The sequence below is a fragment of the Chanodichthys erythropterus genome, chromosome 4 (genome assembly GCF_024489055.1).
Source record: "Chanodichthys erythropterus isolate Z2021 chromosome 4, ASM2448905v1, whole genome shotgun sequence".
NCBI classification, from domain to species: Eukaryota; Metazoa; Chordata; class Actinopteri; order Cypriniformes; family Xenocyprididae; genus Chanodichthys; species Chanodichthys erythropterus.
Genome location: NC_090224.1, coordinates 26,747,127 through 26,767,869, shown reverse-complemented (window position 1 = coordinate 26,767,869; position 20,743 = coordinate 26,747,127). Strand labels below are relative to the sequence as shown.

The 20,743-nt window shown below is 37.3% G+C and overlaps 1 protein-coding gene across 4 annotated transcripts in view; it reads right to left on the bottom strand.

Moving 5' to 3' along the window:
* The window catches only part of nrxn3b (neurexin 3b), a 605,102-nt gene that overhangs the window by 322,130 nt on the left and 262,229 nt on the right, over positions 1 to 20,743 (bottom strand). For all 4 annotated transcript variants that reach the window (XM_067384646.1, XM_067384647.1, XM_067384648.1 and 1 more), the window contains 5 exons: positions 14,587 to 14,706; positions 14,095 to 14,476; positions 11,647 to 11,837; positions 11,328 to 11,501; positions 8,971 to 9,090 (listed from right to left, as the gene is read on the bottom strand). In XM_067384646.1, coding sequence (XP_067240747.1) covers positions 8,971 to 9,090; positions 11,328 to 11,501; positions 11,647 to 11,837; positions 14,095 to 14,476; positions 14,587 to 14,706 — 987 coding nt within the window. The remainder of the gene's footprint in view (positions 1 to 8,970; positions 9,091 to 11,327; positions 11,502 to 11,646; positions 11,838 to 14,094; positions 14,477 to 14,586; positions 14,707 to 20,743) is intronic.

The window sequence follows — 20,743 nt, the reverse complement described above, 5'->3', positions numbered from 1 at the left end:
TTTCACCAGACCGCCTTCCGCATTCAATGTGGAGTGTGTTTATGATGGATGGAGGCACTTTCTTGAGCTTCAAACTCGTTGGCCCTGTTCACTGCCATTATGAAACTTGGACATGTCAGGATATTTATTAGTATAACTCTGATTATGTTCATCAGAAAGAAGAATGCCTAGGATGGCTTGAGGCTAAGTAAATCTTGGGTTGATTTTCATTTTAAAGTGAACAAATCCTTTAATCTAAATTAAGGCTGGAGCGACACGTTGACATAATTGATTACGTTTATTACGCACTGTTTATGTTCATCCATAATCCCCTGTCAACTCTAGAGCAGATGCTAATGCCGCTTAATAGGAGCCTGTACATTTTCAGGACTTACAACCGCATTCAGCGACAGTATCAAAAATGGCAATATCCATTACATCAGGAAGTTTAATCACAACTGACACCACGTAATTAAATAAGCAATTCCAATCGAAGCATGAGGTCATCCATTAGATATTTTAAACAACCAAAAGTCCTAGCAGGCAAGTGCAGAGAGTACAATTGAGCCTCACAGGTCACACCCACTACAGCACTGTGGATCTGCAGATGATCATTTCTCCGTCTCCATGAGTATAAACCCGTCATGATTATACAGTTCACTGTGGCTCTCACATTATATGACATGGCAGGCAACTAGTTGTCCAGTGCGGTTCTGTTCATTCAGCGCAGGTTTAACGAGAACGCGGTTATGAGTCCTGAAAAAGTGCAGGTGTCAGTTCGGTTACAGAATGGCATTTTCATGCTCATAGAAAAACAAAATGCTGTATGAACACAACAGTTTTAAGCGATGCTGCCATACTAGCCATTAGCATCTGCTCTAGAGTTTTGTTTTATGTGAAACATGACAGGCGATTAGAGACAAACATAAAATTAATAGGGATGGGCATTTCAATCAAAAATATTATCTGATGATTGCTGGGAATTATTCGATTATTATTCGAAAATCACATCCCTCCCCCACATGCACACACGCATGTACACACGCATGTATAGGCTACACACACACACACACATGAACGGAGAGAGAGAGAGGGAGAGAGACCATTCACGCTTTCAATCTTTTTTTCACGGCCATTCGTAATGGTGTGGAGCAGAGCGAGCATTTTCAATTTTATTTTAATTCCTATAGACGTTGACCTTCCATAGGAATGAACTGAAAACGCTCATCTGCACCAGTGGACCATTATGAATGGCCGTGCAGAAGTGAGCATTTTACTTTCACTTTCAAATTAGCATCAATTTGGGACCAGCGATTGCATGAATGCTGGGTTCATTGCTATTTTTAATGAAAAACACAACAACAAAACAGTACAATGACAAACCCACTTAAACGGACATTTTTTCATTTTGCTTTGAAACCAAATCTTTCGCCATCGTCTTGTCAGTCAAGAGTGAGGTGAAATAGGTGCAGTGAAGTTAAATCTGACTCCTGCTGCTGATCTGTGCTGTGACTCTCCTTCGGCTCACGATGAATTGAGTAGACACGTTTAGTTTTTAACTGTAGTGTCTGTTCTCTAACTGAAATAAATTATTTTTATTACTATAAAAAATAAAAACGATGGTGCCAGTGGGCAAGATGGGGGTGGTGCCCAGTGGGCAAGTGATGATACCGGTGTTGCGGCTGAACACTGGGAACGCAGACTATCGCAGCAAGCCTACCTCAAGCCATAATGATTTTAGGCTGCCTAAACGCATTATAACATATTGTGAAAATCCTTAATGACGGCACTTATGTAAACATTAATTTTAATATCTCTGTTATATGCCACACAAGTCTACAGTGTGAGTCAATGTGTCCTTCTGTTGTCTGAGAGTTGATTGACAGCTTTTAGGTGCGTTATTGGCAGCGTGCACCACCCCCTGGTTACATGAACATCTCACCACCGCATCAGCACTGAAAACGGGGGAATTTTTCGTGACACATCCCTAAAAATGTATCAATTAAGTTGATGCATCGTTCCAGCCCTAATCAAAACTAATGATAATTATAGATGGTTTGTCGTAAAACTTGTTTTGGACTAATGGAATTTCTTTGTTGTGTGACTGTGTTAAATGTTTTTGAACAGCAAATCAGTATTCCATTTCCTGTCACTCCAATTCAAATTCAACATACACAAATCAATTCAAATTTACACTCAGTAAAAGGAAGATAGTTCTTTGATACTAAATTCTGCAGAACCATGGAATGCAGGAACTGTGTTAATGGATGCCAGTATTTTTGTCAGTACACACCAGAACCAATAACCTCCTCATTGCTTCAAGGTCATGAGGCTGTAGAGTGCAGATGGATGTTCGCTGCTCCTTAAATTTTAGTAATGTGACTGATTCAATCATTTTCCTTCTTCTCAAGCCTCTGCAGACTTTCAGCGGCAGAGCTGCTCTTATCTCTACATGCAGCCACAAATGTCTCATTCACTGAGTCTGCTGGTTTAGAGGTGAGCTTCGGTAAGCGTTATCTCTGTTCTAAATGTAGGTAACGCTGAGGTCAGGCTTCCGGTATGAAGAAAATAATCTTCAAACAGGAATATCAGCAGTGCTCTGAACTCTCCCATTCTTCCACGAGAGCTGTAATGTGAAAGCCCTCTAGAACTTCATCTCGAGAAATCCACAAAACTAACAATTAGGTCATTATTTACTCACCTCCATGTTGTTACAAACCCATTTGTTGTTGTTTTTTTGTTTTTTTTTTTCAGTAGAAGTATAACTTCAAAAAAAAAAAAAAAAAAATCTTTCCATACGCACATACTGATGCACAAATCTGACAACGCCGAACAATTATTATAAAAGTAGCACATACAACTTGCGTGCTGAATTAAAAATCTTCTGAATCTATGCAGTAGCTTTAGGGAGGGAAAATAATGTCTTTTTGCAAGAATTTAGCAAATAATTTTTTGCAGTGTATGGTATTTTTGTCCTCTTTACAGATGTGTTCACTATGAATTTTGAATGTAAGGGGCTCTGAGAAGATTCTTTAAAATGTTCTACATTTGTTTCACTGAATAAATTAAAGCATCTGGGTTTCAATGACATGACTGAGTAAATAATGAAAGAATTCCTAAATCCTTTCCATATCATGGCACTAGAAAATGAACAACGGCATTACAGGGAAGAACCTTCCTTTCCTCCAGTGATCAACGGTGAGTCTGCACTTTGTTACACATCACGCCTGAAACATTTAGTTTTAATAGAGACATCTACGTCCTCGCAAGCTTGCGCGTGGGTGTAATAGCATCTGTTTGATGGGGTAACGCTGCTCTCCCTAGAGCCCCAACAAGAAGCCTCACTAGCCGCAAAGTGCTACGCTATCTGTCATTTAGCATCAAAGCACAAGAGCTTCTGCCTGCACCATGAAAGCAGTGCCTCTCAGATATAATATTGCATTTCCTTGTGGCAAGATGAGGCCCTCTTTTCCATGACGATGTGGTGAGGAGGATCTCTTCCAGAAACATAGCCATAGAAAAGCAAAATCTCTTGACTGAAGCAAGCTGGTTTCCTTCCCATCTGTGACTGACACTGAACCAGAACAGGATCCCAGAGAACAGGGGCACATGAACACCTGTTTGCCTTCACCCGCATTCCACCGGCATGTTTTATGTAGGAACCTAATGCATTATTCATGTGCTGGAAGGAGAGGAGGGACTCTCAGGTACATATGCTGAGGGTTATAAATGTCCAGCCATAAAAATGTGTTGCCCTTATTTCACTTGAGACGCAGAAGAGAGAGAGGGCCTTGGGTAGCTCTTTCAGGGGCGTTTCTCACCCACAGCTCAATCGTGAATAATGAGGTGTTGGACATCTCCATCACACCTTAGTGCAACAGCAGATGCTGAGTCTAAACTTAAATGAGTCTGGGGAGCATAGCTCAAACCATCACAACATCTACAAATGAAATACATCACATTATTAAAGCTTGCTGGCAGGGCAAGATTACCAACCGGGCCCCCGAGCCCTAGACTTCCATGGACCCCAAATGGCACTTTGCACTCCCCTTCCTGTTGGTTTCACATCTGAATGTACTAGACCCCAATTTATAATGAAGAGTTCCAATCGCGGAGTGCCAAAGGAAGTGCACAGGGCCCCTGAGCTTCCATTGTTGTTTCATGATCACAAATGAATCAGATGGCCCTTTTAAATTATAAACCATCGCTTTTGACCAACTGTTTCACATCAGAAGACATTGATTCATCAACTAGGGTCGTATGGATTAACGTGATGTTCATTTTGCATGGATTTTGAAGCATCAACTTTGAGAGTTCCATCCACTTGCATTTCATGGACTCACAGAGATAGACTATTTTTCAAAAAAAAATTCCACTGAAGAAATAAGGTGATATACATCAGGACTTATTTATTTTTATTTTTTTTGAGGTATTCCTTTAATATCCAGTGTTGTTAGCATTACACTTAACCAGATATCCTGCTCTATGATGAGTGCCCGAGGAGTATGAAAAAACATATTTTTGCTGATTATTATTACAACTGTAATAATAGTAGTATTATTTCTACAATTAAATGTAGTTTTAGTATAATAACCCTGAAATGTGGTTTATGAATAGAACTGTGTTTATACAGCAGCTGTTAGGAGGGTTCCCATTTTATTTCAAATTTGTTAATATAGAGATAAATTATGTGAACATACGTTTGAGGACATTACTGAAGGAATCTCTGATTTTTTTCTTAAGCTGAGCGTTTATTATTGTAGAATTTGATTTTGTGTAATAACAAGCACTAAAGCAAACAGTATTTTTTCGAAGGAAATCAATCAAGTACATTTGGACTGTCAGCAGGATTACAGCCTGACAATGAGATTCATTGCAAATTGCTCTGAATGATTACAATACCAACTTGAACTGATTCACTATCCCTATATTTCTATGATTTGTTGTGTATGTGAGTGTGTGTATGCAGAATGCCTCTGAAACCACTCATAAACAATAAACTGCGACCTCTGCGAGAGGAGACGGGCAAATAACGGATAGAATGTGCTAATTCAATTACACAAGTTGAGTAATTGCCGCGGTCAGTGTTCTGGATTGCGCCTATAGCTCAAACGTCCTTGGGATAAATTAAAAGCTGGGATAATGATGGAAGGGGGAGGAGTTCACTGTAGAACAAAACAATGAATCTAATATTTCTCTTGGAATGAAACACACTGTTAGCAAATTTAGCTTATTAGCACGCACACTGTGGCTAAGCATAAACTTTTGTTTGCGAAATGTTATGCAGGGTGTTGCAGGAGTATTGTGGTCTTCATATATAGGTGTTGAGTTGGCTGAAGATGGTGCCCTGGAGGCTGAGATGTCTGCCTGAGCTTAGCTGAGCGTTCTGTTGTGTTGCTTGGCTAGCGTGATGAATACGCTGCCGTATTCACCTTCTATTCTCTCCGACTTCAGTGTAACACAATAGAAGGATTTATGAACACGAAAAAAAAAAAAAAAAAAAAAAAAAAAACTGCAGAAAGCTTCTCAACAATATGCTTTAAAAGCTGCAGCTGAAATCTAGGTTATAGACCGTATCCACCATTTTTAACCATACACACAATGTTCTAATTTTCACTCCCTCACACTCTCTCTGCCTGTCTGTCTACCTGATTAATTTAAGCTGTCTGTCTGTTGGACTGAGTCAGATTTGAGTTATTAAAGGCTGCTCCATGTGCTCTTTCTCCCAGAAGCACGCAGGGGCAACTACAACCGCTAATTAGAATCACCCTCACGCAGGGTTGCGCTTTCTCTGGCCACAAACAACGCTGGCCCCTGTTCTGCTGTGAAGCGTGCCAGTCATTGGCGGTGCTATGGTGTGACATTGTTTTTCTGGATGTCAAACAGAGTAAAGACATCATGCCCACTTACAATTTGGACTGTTTATGTCAGAAGAGAGAGGAGGAGCTTTTGACGTGTGGTGTGTTAGTGTGTGCATGTGTTTGTGCATGTGTCTGTGAACATGTGTTTGGCAAAAGATGAAGACAGTGATGAAAATACAAGCAGAACTGATTGCATGCTCTGGGGATTGTGTTCCAGTTTGATCCTGCACTGCACGCTGGTGTCAGCTTGACAGGCACATTGCTGCCATCTATATGATATGTTTGGAATAGCATACAACAGCTATACCAAAACTTATGATATTTAAATTATGTAAAGTGGGTACAGTATACTGTATGCATAAAATACAGATGATCTGCTACATTTGCCACAATGCACAATCCTAAAAAGCACACTGCACAGACTCTCAATGCAATGCACTCTTCTATCGCTGGTGTGACAAATGAACCAATAACAATTACAGCTGAGATTTTCTCTCTCTCTCTCTCCCTCTCTCTCTCTGTTTACCCATTACTCTTGTCTAGATTTTGGAAAAGTCTGGAATTTAAGTTTTTTTTTTTTTTTTTTTTTATACAAATTTGAATTAATTTAGCATAAAATGTTAATTGTGGAATAAGTGTATGTAAAATAGTATGTAGTATACAGTGTACATTGTTCAGTATTCAGAAAATAGTATCCTAGTATTAAATTCTGAATGGAGCCACATAGCAAAAATCTTTTTTTTTCCAAATCAATTTTTTTTTGCCTTGTTTTTCAGTAAAAAATACATCTGAAAATATATATTTTTTTTTTACTGCACTGGCATTTTTTTTCTTTTAAAAACAAATAAATAAAAAAGGTGAGAATTATTGAGGAAACAGAAACAATGATTTTTTTGAAGTGCAGAATTTCACCAAAAAAATAATTCTTCATTGTTCCAGAACAAAAGAGCTTGATTGTGCTTCATTAAGTATGGACAATTAAAAGATGAATTAGTCAAGCTTAATTATGGATACAATAGATATGCACATACAAATACACTCTAAAAAAAGCAATTGCCACCTGGCAAGAAAGTATATATTTAATTTCTTATTAATGTGTTTTTCCAAGACCACACACTTTTCACTTATGAATGATTGTGTCTTTAACATTATGAGCCTAAAAGGCTGTGGCACTCACTGTAACTGCCGTGACCCTACATAGAATTGTCTTGCAAGCTCAAGAGCCCATTTGAGGGGTGAAATTGAATTTGCCTCTATGATTAGAAATGTCAGAGTGATGAAACGCCGTATAACTGCCGGAGGTTAAACATGGAAGACATCATTAAAGAAACAGATGCCAGCTTATTCTTCATTAATGGAGAAAGAGAGGAAGAAATAAAAAGAGAGCCAGAGTTAGAAGAGAAGGATTTCTATGTATGCTTTGCCATGTTTGAGAGGCTGTTGGGCTAATTTGACATTTAAACATTTACTGCACCTCATTACAACTGCTCAAAGCCTATTAATCTGTCTGCTGACTGGAAAGATGCCCCACACATTCCTCACTGTCATTCTACTATCCTTCACTTACCCAAAACCACTTTTACAAAAGTAGGACATTCTCCTGAACCAGCATCATTGTTGTTCCTAGGGCAATATTTATATTAGCCAGTCACAGCCCTTACCATAACCACACCCCCTTAAAAATAGAGGGTGATAATTGGTTGCATGTTCCAAGTGTTGTTCCAGGAACTACAAAGGATGTACAGACAGTAACTGATCCTACTTGTTTAAATCTCATTAAGCGGTTCATTACACATTTAACAACACTAAAAAGCACTGAACCTACAGAACTTTGGGATAAAACACATTAACATAAGCATCTGCACAAAAGCATGCAAAAAAGTCAACGTGACCGTGCTAGTCAGAATGTTTGATTCCTGTCAAGAATGTGTTCCTCCCATAGCTAAACTAAAGCACAAAGAACAAGTTATTACAATAGTGTTCTCATTATAATGTTATGTACAGGTATGTGAGAGTTTGGCGCTACAAAACTGTACTTAAAGGTGCACTTGCACTTTCTGAGAAACATTGATATTTGAAATCAACCCAAACAAACACACCCCTCCCTTCATTGCTTTGCCACCAAAATGCACAAACACGCAATGCAAGAGTGGATGTCTCTTTATCATAGTGAAGCAAAATAAAGCTTCATGAAAAATAAAGCTAAGGTGTTGAACAACTGACAAGGAAGAACAAAAAAAAAAAGTGCACAAGAGTATATACAAGCAAGTGTTGGTTGTTAGTCAGCAGCAGCACACCAGCTCCAAATAAACAATGACACTCAAAACTGTCCTGTTACTATAGCTAATATTAAAACAACAACATATCTTGGTTCTGTGAAACATAGCAAAGCCAATGTTACTTATGTATGGAGCAGAAATAACATAAACTCTGCTTCCGTTTTCAGGCCTTCCTGTTTAGGTCTCTCCAGCACTGGAAAGCTTTTCTAATATTAACGCAGATCCTAAACCTCTTGCCTGATCACAGTAGCCCTTTTTTTCAGTGATATTCTAATGACCCTTTCTCTTATTTAAGGTCTCTCATTCACCTCTCTTTCTACAGTCTTCCTTCAAATCTCCCTCTTGCTCACTCTCTCTCCTCCCCCATCATGAGTGTTTACGCCCACTACTGCTGCTTGGCTACAAGTGTGGTGCTTGGTCCAATCCACTTTCAACAGCATTTCTCAGAAATCGCTTACTGAACCTTTAACTATTTTCATTATCAAAGTAATTCTAGACATCACTGTGCACATTCAAAGCCATAGTTTTACTTTAGTTCTCCGGTCTGGACAGCATGCTGTCTTAACGATAACAATCAGAACTCAAGGTAAAAAATTAAAATAAATAAATAAAATAAAAAAAGTTAAAATGATTATTCAAAATTGCTACAGATACTGTTGTAATATTGTTATTGTGATTTTTTTCTGCCCACAAAAGTCGTGTCGTGAAAATCTGATATTTCTGACAACCAATAACCAAACTTGTTCAAAGCACCCCTCCACCACCAAATCCAATTAACTTAAAGAAAAAGCAATATCCAAAATGCGCTTGATGTTCCAATCAGCAAAAGAAAGTGTAATCAGGTCACTCACGATCGTTGCACTGGGTGCCAGAGTAAGAGGTCATGGAGCAGTCGCAGGTGAAGTTTTCCCACTGCTGGATGCACACGCCCATGTTGGCGCATGAATCCTCCTGGCATGTAGTGCTGGGCCCTGACATGGAGGAGACAGGAACAGCGTGAGTCAATAGCAATGACAGATTTCAACAGGCATCTCTGTCACAGGCAGCACAGCAAAACCAGCATGCATGCAAGGTCATTCATGGGTCAGCATCAATGCTGGCTAAACAAATTAATGCTATCATATTCGTCCTGAATACTGAATGACACTGTAGTAGTAGTGGAACATTCAGACAAGCAAAAAAAAAAATAAATAAATAAATAAATAAAAAATTCTTAATCAGTATGTTGGTCTTGTTTCTCCATTAAAAATGTTTAAATTGGCAAATATTTTTATTTATCTATTTATTGCTAAGCATACAGTAAATCAGTTACACTTTATACTAAGGTGTTACAGTGTAATTATACATTTAAATACTGAGCAATAATAATTAACTAGGTTAGGAATGTATGTAATACAGTGTGTGGTATAATTACTTTCAATAAGGCACTGGCGTTTGTTATTACTATTGTTTTGCAGAGCAGTATGGCTGCTAGCCTGCTACCCACTCCTGATATACAGCCCCAATATGCTATCAGATCCGCCTTGCCTCATTTTCTTGCCTGATCCCGCCGTGACAGAAATATGGTGAAATGGAAATCGTTTTTGCAAAATATCTTTATTTCCCCCCATTAAAATACAACAATGATACATGTACCAGAGCAACCTAGAAATACAACTTACTCAAAGCCATAATTGAAAAAAGTTATGTTTAAAAAAAAAACTGATTAAGAAAATGTTTTTTAGCAGTGAAGAATATCTCTGATATATCTCATATATCAAACAGACAAATCCATACAAAATCAATTTAAAGACACAAAAACAGCAATGCTGAAAAAACTGCTAAAAAAAAAGTGTAATGCAATGTGAATAGACAATCTATGCACAGTTCACTCCTCAAAATGTGTTCACATTCCACACTCCATTATAGACAATTACAGGGGGAATGTAAACAATTTTGTTTATACTCTATCCAGATTTAATCAAACCATATTGACATGTCAATTCCAGCAGCTCAGATCACCAACAAAAGAAACCAAACAGAAAGACATGCATTCAAAACAAGAGCAAAGCCCTGAGTGCAGACGTATGAAAGTCTCTGGCTGAAAGTGCTTTTATTGAGTCGAGGAAGCAAATGAGGAATTCTTTCTTTTCTCTTGCTGGTTTCCGCCTCTAATGATTCCCCTACTGAACCACTCTTGGATGCTCTCAACGCAATATAAATGAGTAATTGCCAAAACATCCATTAAAATGCTTCAGTAAGGGAGAGAATTGTGGCCAATTGCTGTAGAACAGCGAGACACTAGACAATGTCTCGAGTTTGATGTGCCTTCAGTGGGAAGCTTTGGGCTGGAATGTTCTTTTAAGGAGGATATTTATAGGGTTTGGATTCATTCTTAGTTCACCTCAGCTACTGAATGGGTCAGTGACAAAATAAATGTATAAAATGCTACAAAATTCTAGAATTTTAATTCGATAGATAGATAGATAGATAGATAGATAGATAGATAGATAGATAGATAGATAGATAGATAGATAGATAGATAGATAGATAGATAGATAGATAGATAGATAGATAGATAGATAGATAGATAGATAGATAGATAGATAGATAGATAGATAGATAGATCGATAATGTTCCGATATTTTTGTATTTGTTTTGTGGAGAAATATTAATGTTTAAACTCAGTGCAACTTTCAGCCAGGTGTATGTGAATGAGGTGAAAAGGTCAAACCCTCTACCTTGCAGGTCAGCTTTGGTGAAACCAACTTTGTTAGCAGGAAATTTCAGAAAGAATTGGACATTAAAAAAGGGTTAGTTAGTGGAGCAAGGGATGAGAGAGTAACATGGGTGATAATATTAGTAAGGCAAGGATAATGATGATCATTTAAATTTTATTCTACAGTTAAACAAAAGTCCCTCTTTCGAGTCTTTAATAAAAAGATTCTGGATCTACATCATACATTACTGGTAAATGCTGTTATGCTACAGGCCTTTGGTTAAGGCGCCATCTAGTGGTTACAGAGGCTCTCAGCATCTCAGCAAAACAACAGAAGTTCAATAAAACAATCAATACATTGCAAATTTCTGATTAAAATATAATTAAAATATAACGATTTAGAAAGACAAAAACAACAGGTGCAATGGTTAAATCAGGTATGAATTTAGTGGTTTAAACTGCAATGTGTCAGGGATTGGTAGACGCTGAGGTGTGATGAATCACATATACCTTCGCAACCACGTTCGATCTGCCCGCTGCGAAACAAAGCGTCATTGATGAGGTCAGGCAGACGGCCGTTGAGATCCATGGAAGCTAAACAGCCCTGGAAACCCTCACGAGACACCACCAGCTTCGGCAGGTTCTGGTACATGTTGGGCCCCAAACCAGCCACAAACAGATCACCTGCAAAGAGTGAAACAATATAACGCTAATCCATGTTTTGAGATATATATATATATATATATATATATATATATATATATATAATGTATATAAATAAAATGTCAAACGTACAATCAAAAATGTCAAGCGAATCTGTGTGGCTGACCTTTCAGGTCCAGATTTTTTGCTCCATTGACCACCTGGCTGACAGACTTGGCATCCACCTTTAACGTGTGTGTGTTGCTGGCATCTCGAGTGATCACCACATTGTGCCACTGGTTGTCGTTAAGAGGACTGTCGCTGTTCCCCTTCAGAAGACTCGGTCCATTTCCCAAGTCAAACACATAGTGGATATACCTGACAAACACACACACACACACACACACACACACACACACACACACACACACACACACACACACACACACACACACACACACACACACACAAACATAAACATAAACACTAAGCTCCACGTCCCAAATCCATCCAAGTGCACTTCACTGAAGAACACTCAGCCCAAGTACACACTGAAGCAAACTCAGATGATCAACTGAGAGACTCTCTATTAGATGACCATGAGAGTGGACACTTGTTTTAAAGAGGAAGAGGGTTTATGTTAAGCTAGAGGATAGGTAACAGATGCTGTGGATCAAGCATTTGGATGGAAAAGGCTAACCATTCTACATTCACCAATGTGTTCCTAGCTAGCAAGTATTTGGTTGTATTGTTATTATTATTATCATATAACTTTATTTTATACTAAGCATGCAGTGCTAATAACAGAATATTTGCTATGGGTAAATGGTCTATTGTGGAAGAATTGTGTCAGCCTTATACAGCGTCTTACACTGAAGAAAACAAAGTGAAATATTTAGCAAGAAATAATGAAGGGTGGCACTCGATTTTATCCAAACTTGATTTGATTAAATAAAGTGGGCTTGATTTTATTGGGTCAACATTATTTTCTTATGCAACACAATTTTATATGTATATATCTTTATATCAACAGAAAAAAGTTGTTTCAGAAGCATACAAATTTAATACATTTTGATGAAGGATTATCAAAACAAATCGAAGTTATTTTTCTTCAGAATGTTTGCTGCTGAATCGTGAATAATAGGAGAGATAAAAAAAATTAAGACAATTTGATTTTATGTAGATTATGTAGGTAAATTTTACTTTTTGATGATTCTTTCCTCATTATAACTTGGTCCTATGATTACATTTTAAAGATAACATTATAACCTATGTGGTAACAGTAATAGATAAATATTATTTTGAGACCTCTGTTTGTAGTAGTATTTATGCTGAAAGTACAGCTTAATGGGGTTGGCTGATTTCAAACTTTTTGGAATCAATTCTGTTTTGAGTTATTTTTCATCAGTTTTAATGTCAATTTTAGGATTTTTTGACATATTATATTACAAGTCTGAGAACCCTCTGGAAGCTAAGGTGAAATCCTCTGTAATATAACATTTGCATGGTGATCTTGTGTTCACTTAAATGTTGTTTCAAAGACACAAGAGTCATGTTGATAAATTGTTTTTTAAATCTATAGCTGCATTTCCACTGCAGGAACTTTTCCCAGGAACTAGCGACTCTGTGTGTTTCGACTGCAGGGACCAGGGTCTAAATGAAGTTCCGGGTAAAAAATTCCCCCTTGGAAAGTCCTTGCTTGAGAGGTAGTACTTTTTCAAATTTGTGGAACTTTTGGGGATGGGACTTGGGTGCTAAAGATGCTGATTGGCTGAGTTCACGCAACAGTTTGATTGGTTGACTACATGCAGCATTTTATTTTAACCACCATTTTTAAAAGTCTGTTGCAGTGCATGCAGTAAGCATTGTTTGCTATTCGAATCAACAATGGAATTTGAATCGACCGATGGACCAACGATAAGGTTCAGGCTTTATTAAGCTTATATGCAGAAGATGAAATCCAGCAGTAGCTGGAAAGTCACACACAGTCCTACCTCACTGAACTAATTTGCTTAATCTTCACGGTACTTTAGACCACAATGGAAACACAGACAGCAGCGGAGGGAAAACAAAGTTCCTGGCACAAATTGTTCCGGGTGTTTTAAATCAGTGCTGTTATGGCATTTTGGTCATCTTTTTTGTCATCAATATTATGACTCTCTCACTCACTGGTCGCCACTTATTGGTGTGAACGAATCTGTTTGTTGGACAGATTTAAAAGACTTGTTTCACTAAGATGAAACAAAATACCCACTCCTAGCTGTTCCACCTACTTGTGTAATGATGTAAATTACAGCAAAACTCAATGAATGAATCAGCCAACCAATATGAACAAATCTTTTCAGTGAACATATTCAAAAGATTTGCATCATTGGAATGAATCAAATTCCTCAACATTAACTGCTCAAGGTCTTCTGGGCTATGTAGTAGTTTGATAATCTAGATTGAGATTATGAACACACTTTTAGCCATGTCTCGGTGGACATGTCTCGGCCTGAGTTACTCCCAACTCCTCAGAATGGATTCTTTATGGGATCAATTCCCAGCCTTACCTGTCAACCTCAACAAAATAGCCAGCAAGTAAAAACTGGGTTGTCTGGAAATTCTGTACTTTTAACCCTCTTCTTCCACTCACCCTTTGACAAGCTCCACTGCAATAAAATCATTCCCATCTCCACTGTTGAAGAGAATGAATCCATCACCCGAGGTGGTTTTGAACTGAAAGAAGAGGTGCATGGTGCTATATGCCTGGAGCGTAGCAAGACCCAGATAGCTTCCTTTGGTCTTGAAGGTAACAGGATCGGCCACAATGGAGCGCATGCCGAAACGAGCATTTAGCTCACAGAATTCGATGTCACCATTCTTGCACATGTCAATGTAGAGGAGGCCGTTGAATTTCAGTCCTTGCAAGTGACCAATGAAGTTGGATGGAGCCGTAGAGGCAAAGCGCCGTTCTGTCAGAATTCCGCTCTCAATGTTACTGAACTCCAGCCGAGTGTGGTCACCATTCATCTGACCTGTGAAAGAAGAGTTCAGGGTCTCGGTAAAGTGATTAGTAAGTGTTGGATTAATGCATTATATAGGGGGCAGATACTTATGGTCTGTAAAGTTTATACTGCTTTCGTACCTTCTGCCACATCATCATCCACCATGAGTCTGAGGTTTTTACCACGGCGCATCACTCTGACCGAGTGCCAATCATTGTCGTTCACTTTCTGGCCAGCATACAATGTCTCTGGTCCTTTACCTGAGAATGATGTGTGCCAGTTAGTTTACACACACTAGAACTGCAGATCAAATGTCTGGCTTCTTACAATTTTAATAAGCATACCGTGTGTAAAGGTCACACACTCGTATGTGAGGAAAAAAAAATCGTTTGGTTTGCATTGTCAAACTTCTGTTATATGGATGATAGACCACAAAGATATTTTAATTGTGGTACATTGAGAAAGAGCCAACTATTCAGTTCCTAGTATTTAATCAACTATTTAAACTGCTGTTACTCAGAAAAAGGCCAAAGCATGAAACAAATTTAAAGTATTGCTGAGGTATGTTTAGAACATCATATTCATAATGCAGAAATGTTAAGTAATACTAGTATGCTAGTAATCTGTGATGCTATATGCCCTATACGGTATGTGCTAGTAATCAACTCCAAACATTATTTTTTTAAGGGTACACTCATTAAAATTAACTAATAAAGAAAAGAGTAAAATTAGTTTAAAGCACAGTCTATATATATATCTACAGTGGGTACGGAAAGTATTCAGACCTTCTTAAATTTTTCACTCTTTGTTATATTGCAGCCATTTGCTAAAATCATAAGTTCAATTTTCCTCATTATTGTACACACAGCACCCCATATTGACAGAAAAACACAGAATTGTTGACATTTTCGCAGATTTATTAAAAAAGAAAAACTGAATTATCACATGGTCCTAAGTATTCAGACCCTTTGCTGTGACACTCATATATTTAACTCAGGTGCTGTCCATTTCTTCTGATCATCCTTGAGATGGTTCTACACCTTCATTTGAGTCCAGCTGTGTTTGATTATACTGACTGGACTTGATTAGGAAAGCCACACACCTGTCTATATAAGACCTTACAGCTCACAGTGCATGTCAGAGCAAATGAGAATCATGAGGTCAAAGGAACTGCCTGAAGAGCTCAGAGACAGAATTGTGGCAAGGCCAAGGTTACAAAAAAAATTCTGCTGCACTTAAGGTTCCTAAGAGCACAGTGGCCTCCATAATCCTTAAATGGAAGAAGCTTGGGATGACCAGAACCCTTCCTAGAGCCGGCCATCCGGCCAAACTGAGCTATCAGGGGAGAAGAGCCTTGGTGAGAGAGGTAAAGAAGAACCAAAAGATCACTGTGGCTGAGCTCCAGAGATGCAGTCAGGAGATGGGAGAAAGTTGTAGAAAGTCAACCATCACTGCAGCCCTCCACCAGTCGGTGCTTTATCGCAGAGTGGCCCGACGAAAGCCTCTCCTCAGTGCAAGACACATGAAAGCCCGCATTGAGTTTGCCAAGATGGTGAGAAATAAGATTCTCTGGTCTGATGAGCCTTAATTCTAAGTGGTATATGTGGAGAAAACCAGGCACTGCTCATCACCTGTCCAATACAGTCCCAACAGTGAACCATGGTGGTGGCAGCATCATGCTGTGGGGATGTTTTTCAGCTGCAGGGACAGGACGATTGGTTGCAATCGAGGGAAATATGAATGCGGCCAAGTACAGGGATATCCTGAATGAAAACCTTCTCCAGAGTGCTCAGGACCTCAAACTGTGCTGAAGGTTTACCTTCCAACAAGACAATGACCTTAATCACACAGCTAAAATAACGAAGGAGTGGCTTCACAACAACTCTGTGACTGTTCTTGAATGGCCCAGCCAGAGCCCTGACTTAAACCCAATTGAGTATCTCTGGAGAGACCTAAAAATGGCTGTCCACCAACATTTACCATCCAACCTGACTGAACTGGAGAGGATCTGCAAGGAGGAATGGCAGAGGATCCCCAAATCCAGGTGTGAAAAACTTGTTGCATCTTTCCCAAAAAGACTCATGTCTGTATTAGATCAAAAGGGTGCTTCTACTAAATACTGAGCAAAGGGTCTGAATACTTAGGACCATGTGATATTTCAGTTTTTCTTTTTTAATAAATCTGCGAAAATGTCAACAATTCTGTGTTTTTCTGTCAATATCAGTCGATATGAGGAAATGAGGAAAAAAAATAACTTAAATTATTTTAGTAAATGGCTGCAATATAACAAAGACTGAAAAATTTAAGGGGGTCTGAATACTTTCCGTACCCACTGTATATATATATATATATATATATATATATATATATATATATATACACACACAAGTATGGTCCTAAAATCGTTCTAAATAAAATAGCAGACTTCACACCACAGCTATAACTGTAATGATAAAGAGAAATATATCGTTGGGATCACATTCTGAATTTTTTTTTTTTCCTAGCTGTTGAACAATAAAACACTGACAGCCTAACAGAATCCATTCGGATTCAAGGGCTTGAACATTTAAAATGAAAATTTGGAAAACAATCAGCCAAACCCTTGGAACGAATGGTGAGAAGTATTAACAGAGATGAGATCATTATGCCAGACTAGCAAACAGTGTAACATAAAATTAGAGTATACTCAAAACATAGCATGCTGATTAAATCTGCTGGTTAAAGCAGTGTAAATGCAACAAGAACAGCAAACATATGTTCAATGACATGTTGTACAGACTTTGAAACTGCAGCTTATAGTTCGTTGGTGTGAATGCAAATATAGTTATCATTATAGTCATCTTTATAGTTATCGTCATTGGTGTGAACGGACCTTAAGGACTTTTTTTTTATTATTATTATTTTTTTTTATTTAAGTTAATTTAAGGTTGATGGTGATGTAACACTTGACACTAATTAAATTACACTAAGACAGCAAATTACTTTAATTTAACAAATTTACCTCTCTCTGTCATTTATAGAGAAATACAAAGTCTTTACCCTACATTTACCCTTCAGCCACAGCCGTATTTGGTGTGTGTTTTGAAGACAGACACCTGTGCTGCTACTTATATTTCAATAAATTAGATATTTCTGTGTTGAATAAATATAATCATGTAAAATGTATTTAATTGTGTTAAATATATTGCATTATTATCGTGTTAACAACATACATCCCTTTGTATAAACAGGCTCCAAGTTTTGTGTTCCTATCAGGTATGATGGATCTAAATTACAACTGTCCTATTTTAACTCTTCCCTGTGTCATGTCAACAGACTTGTCAACTGACAGCAGGGTCATGTGGTGTTACCTGCTACTTTTCTAATGATTTTCATGATGGGCCAATCATAGTTGTTTGTAATTTCTGAATGATTTTTTTAATATATATATATATATATATATATATATATATATATATATATATATATATATATATATATATATATATATATATATATATATATATACACTTAAATCAATTCACAGAGATTTCTGGGACTGACATCCATTTAAATGTCAAGTATGCTTTTGATTTAAACAATCATTCTTAAAGGATTAGTTCAGAATTAAAATTTCCTGATAATTTACTCACCCCCGTGTCATCCAAAATGTCTGTCTTCAGTCGAAAAGTGATTAAGGTTTTTGAGGAAAAAATTCATTTTTCTCCATATAGTGGACTTCAACAGTTACCAACGGGTTGAAGGTCCAAATTGTAGTTTCAATGCAGCTTCAAAAGGCTCTACACAATCACAGCTGAAAAATAAGGGTCTTATCTAGCGAAACGATCAGTCATTTTCTAAAAAAAAACAAAAACAAAAATTGTATACTTTTTAGCCACAAATGCTCGTCTTGAACTTGCTCTACAATGCACTACGCATTACGTATGTTGGAAAGGTCACAAGTGACATAGGCAGAAGTACCACGGTAGGTTGAAAAACTCCATCTCATTTTCTCCACCAACTTCAAAATCATCCAACATCATTGTTTTACCTTTTTTTGTAAAGGTCATTTGACTTATTCTTTGCACGATTGCTTTGTAAAGACTTGATCGTGACCTTTCCTACGTGATTACATAATGCGTGCCGCATCGCGGAGCAAGTCGAGCGTTTGTGGGTAAAAAGTATACTGTTTTTTTGTTGTTGTTGTATTTGTTTAAAAAATGACTGATCATTTCACTAGATAAGACCCTTCTTCCTCGGCTGGGATCGAGTAGAGCCCTTTGAAGCTGCACTGAAACTTAATTTCTTTTTGACTGAAGAAAGAAAGACAAACATCTTGGATGACATGGGGGGTGAGTAAATTGTCAGGAAATTTTAATTCTCAAGTGAACTAATCCTTTAATAGTTCACAAATGTCTTCAATGAGATGTCCTGAGATTTGGATGCAATTAAATGAAATATTTGATGCTCTGAGGCCACAATCCTTGGCACCCCTTGAGGAACACTATTTTGATTCAAACAGAACAAAAACTATCAAACTGTTGTTTAGTGGAGTGCTGCAATGACTGCCCGCATATTGCTTCCTTGATTCTGGAAGCATTTTTCAAATTTTCACAGAGAGAGAGAGAGAGAGAGAGAGAGAGAGAGAGAGAGAGAACAACAGTTGTGTCATGTCATTAGCCAAACTAAGCAGCTCCAAAATAATCGTTACAACATTTGATTAGAAAATAAATAAATACAATTAAATAAAGCATTTGAAAATAAGAAAAGTCAAAGGTGCAAGATTGTACATATATATATATATTATGAGACAGTAAAATGTAATATTTATTTGAAAGATTGCTATAAAAACTATTGACTAATTAAGTGATTGATTAAGGGGGTAGAAATACTAACTTGATTATGAATTTTTCAACTCTTTATGGAAGTAAACCATCACAGCTGAGCCACATTTTTTTTCACCGTTTCAATGTAAACAATAATCTGATTGCTGAATTGTTGAAGCTGAAATCAATACATGTTTATATATACTTTGTACAAAACCTCAGAGCTTATGGTAGGTTTGTATTAATTTGATTAAAATTAATTTCTTTATGGAGAAAACTGTCACATTGCTCTATTGTCACAGCAGGAAAAGACAAAAAAATAAAAATAAAAAAACCTCACAAATCTCTGCTAAAGAAGAGGATGAGGAACCAGAGACTTTTAGATGAGTAAGAGCAGTTATATTTTCTAGAAGAGTAATAAAAAAAAAAAATCTTTAAAACTGCAATATTTAAAAATGCTTACATTTTAACAATTTAACAGGATAAAACATGGACGAAGATGTACACTACCAATCAAAAGTTTGGACTTTACACATTTATCTTTCTCATATCCTTAAAAACCCTATTATCTAAAGGCTTAGGCTTTAAAATCATAATGACTTTATATTGTAATTATACATACCTCCATGCCAGCTTTTTGGTTTCACTGATTGTATATTACTAGCTGTGTTCATAATCATTAAATATAATTAAAATCTGAATAAACACATTAACAAGTATATATCATTTTATTTATATTTAGTATTTATTATTCTTAGTAAACTATTTTTTGTTCTAGAAATTCTCCCGAGCAGCGTTTTGTGAGATGATAAAGGTCGCTAAAGTGCCCTCAGGCGACCGTTATGTTTACATTCGCTACCTACAGGTGATTAACAAATATTTTTAAATCATTCACTAAATTATCATCTCTTCCTTACAGTGTTGTGAGTTAACAAAAATTAGTAAAACACTTGGCTGGTAGTAATACGCATTACGTATGTTGGAAAGGTCACAAGTGACATAGGCAGAAGTACCACGGTAGGGTGAAAAACTCCATCTCATTTTCTCCACCAACTTCAAAATCATCCAACATCATTGTTTTACCTTTTTTTGTAAAGGTCATTTGACTTATTCTTTGCACGATTGCTTTGTAAAGACTTGATCGTGACCTTTCCTACGTGATTACATAATGCGTGCCGTATCGCGGAGCAAGTCGAGCGTTTGTGGGTAAAAAGTATACTGTTTTTTTGTTGTTGTTGTATTTGTTTAAAAAATGACTGATCATTTCACTAGATAAGACCCTTCTTCCTCGGCTGGGATCGAGTAGAGCCCTTTGAAGCTGCACTGAAACTTAATTTCTTTTTGACTGAAGAAAGAAAGACAAACATCTTGGATGACATGGGGGGTGAGTAAATTGTCAGGAAATTTTAATTCTCAAGTGAACTAATCCTTTAATAGTTCACAAATGTCTTCAATGAGATGTCCTGAGATTTGGATGCAATTAAATGAAATA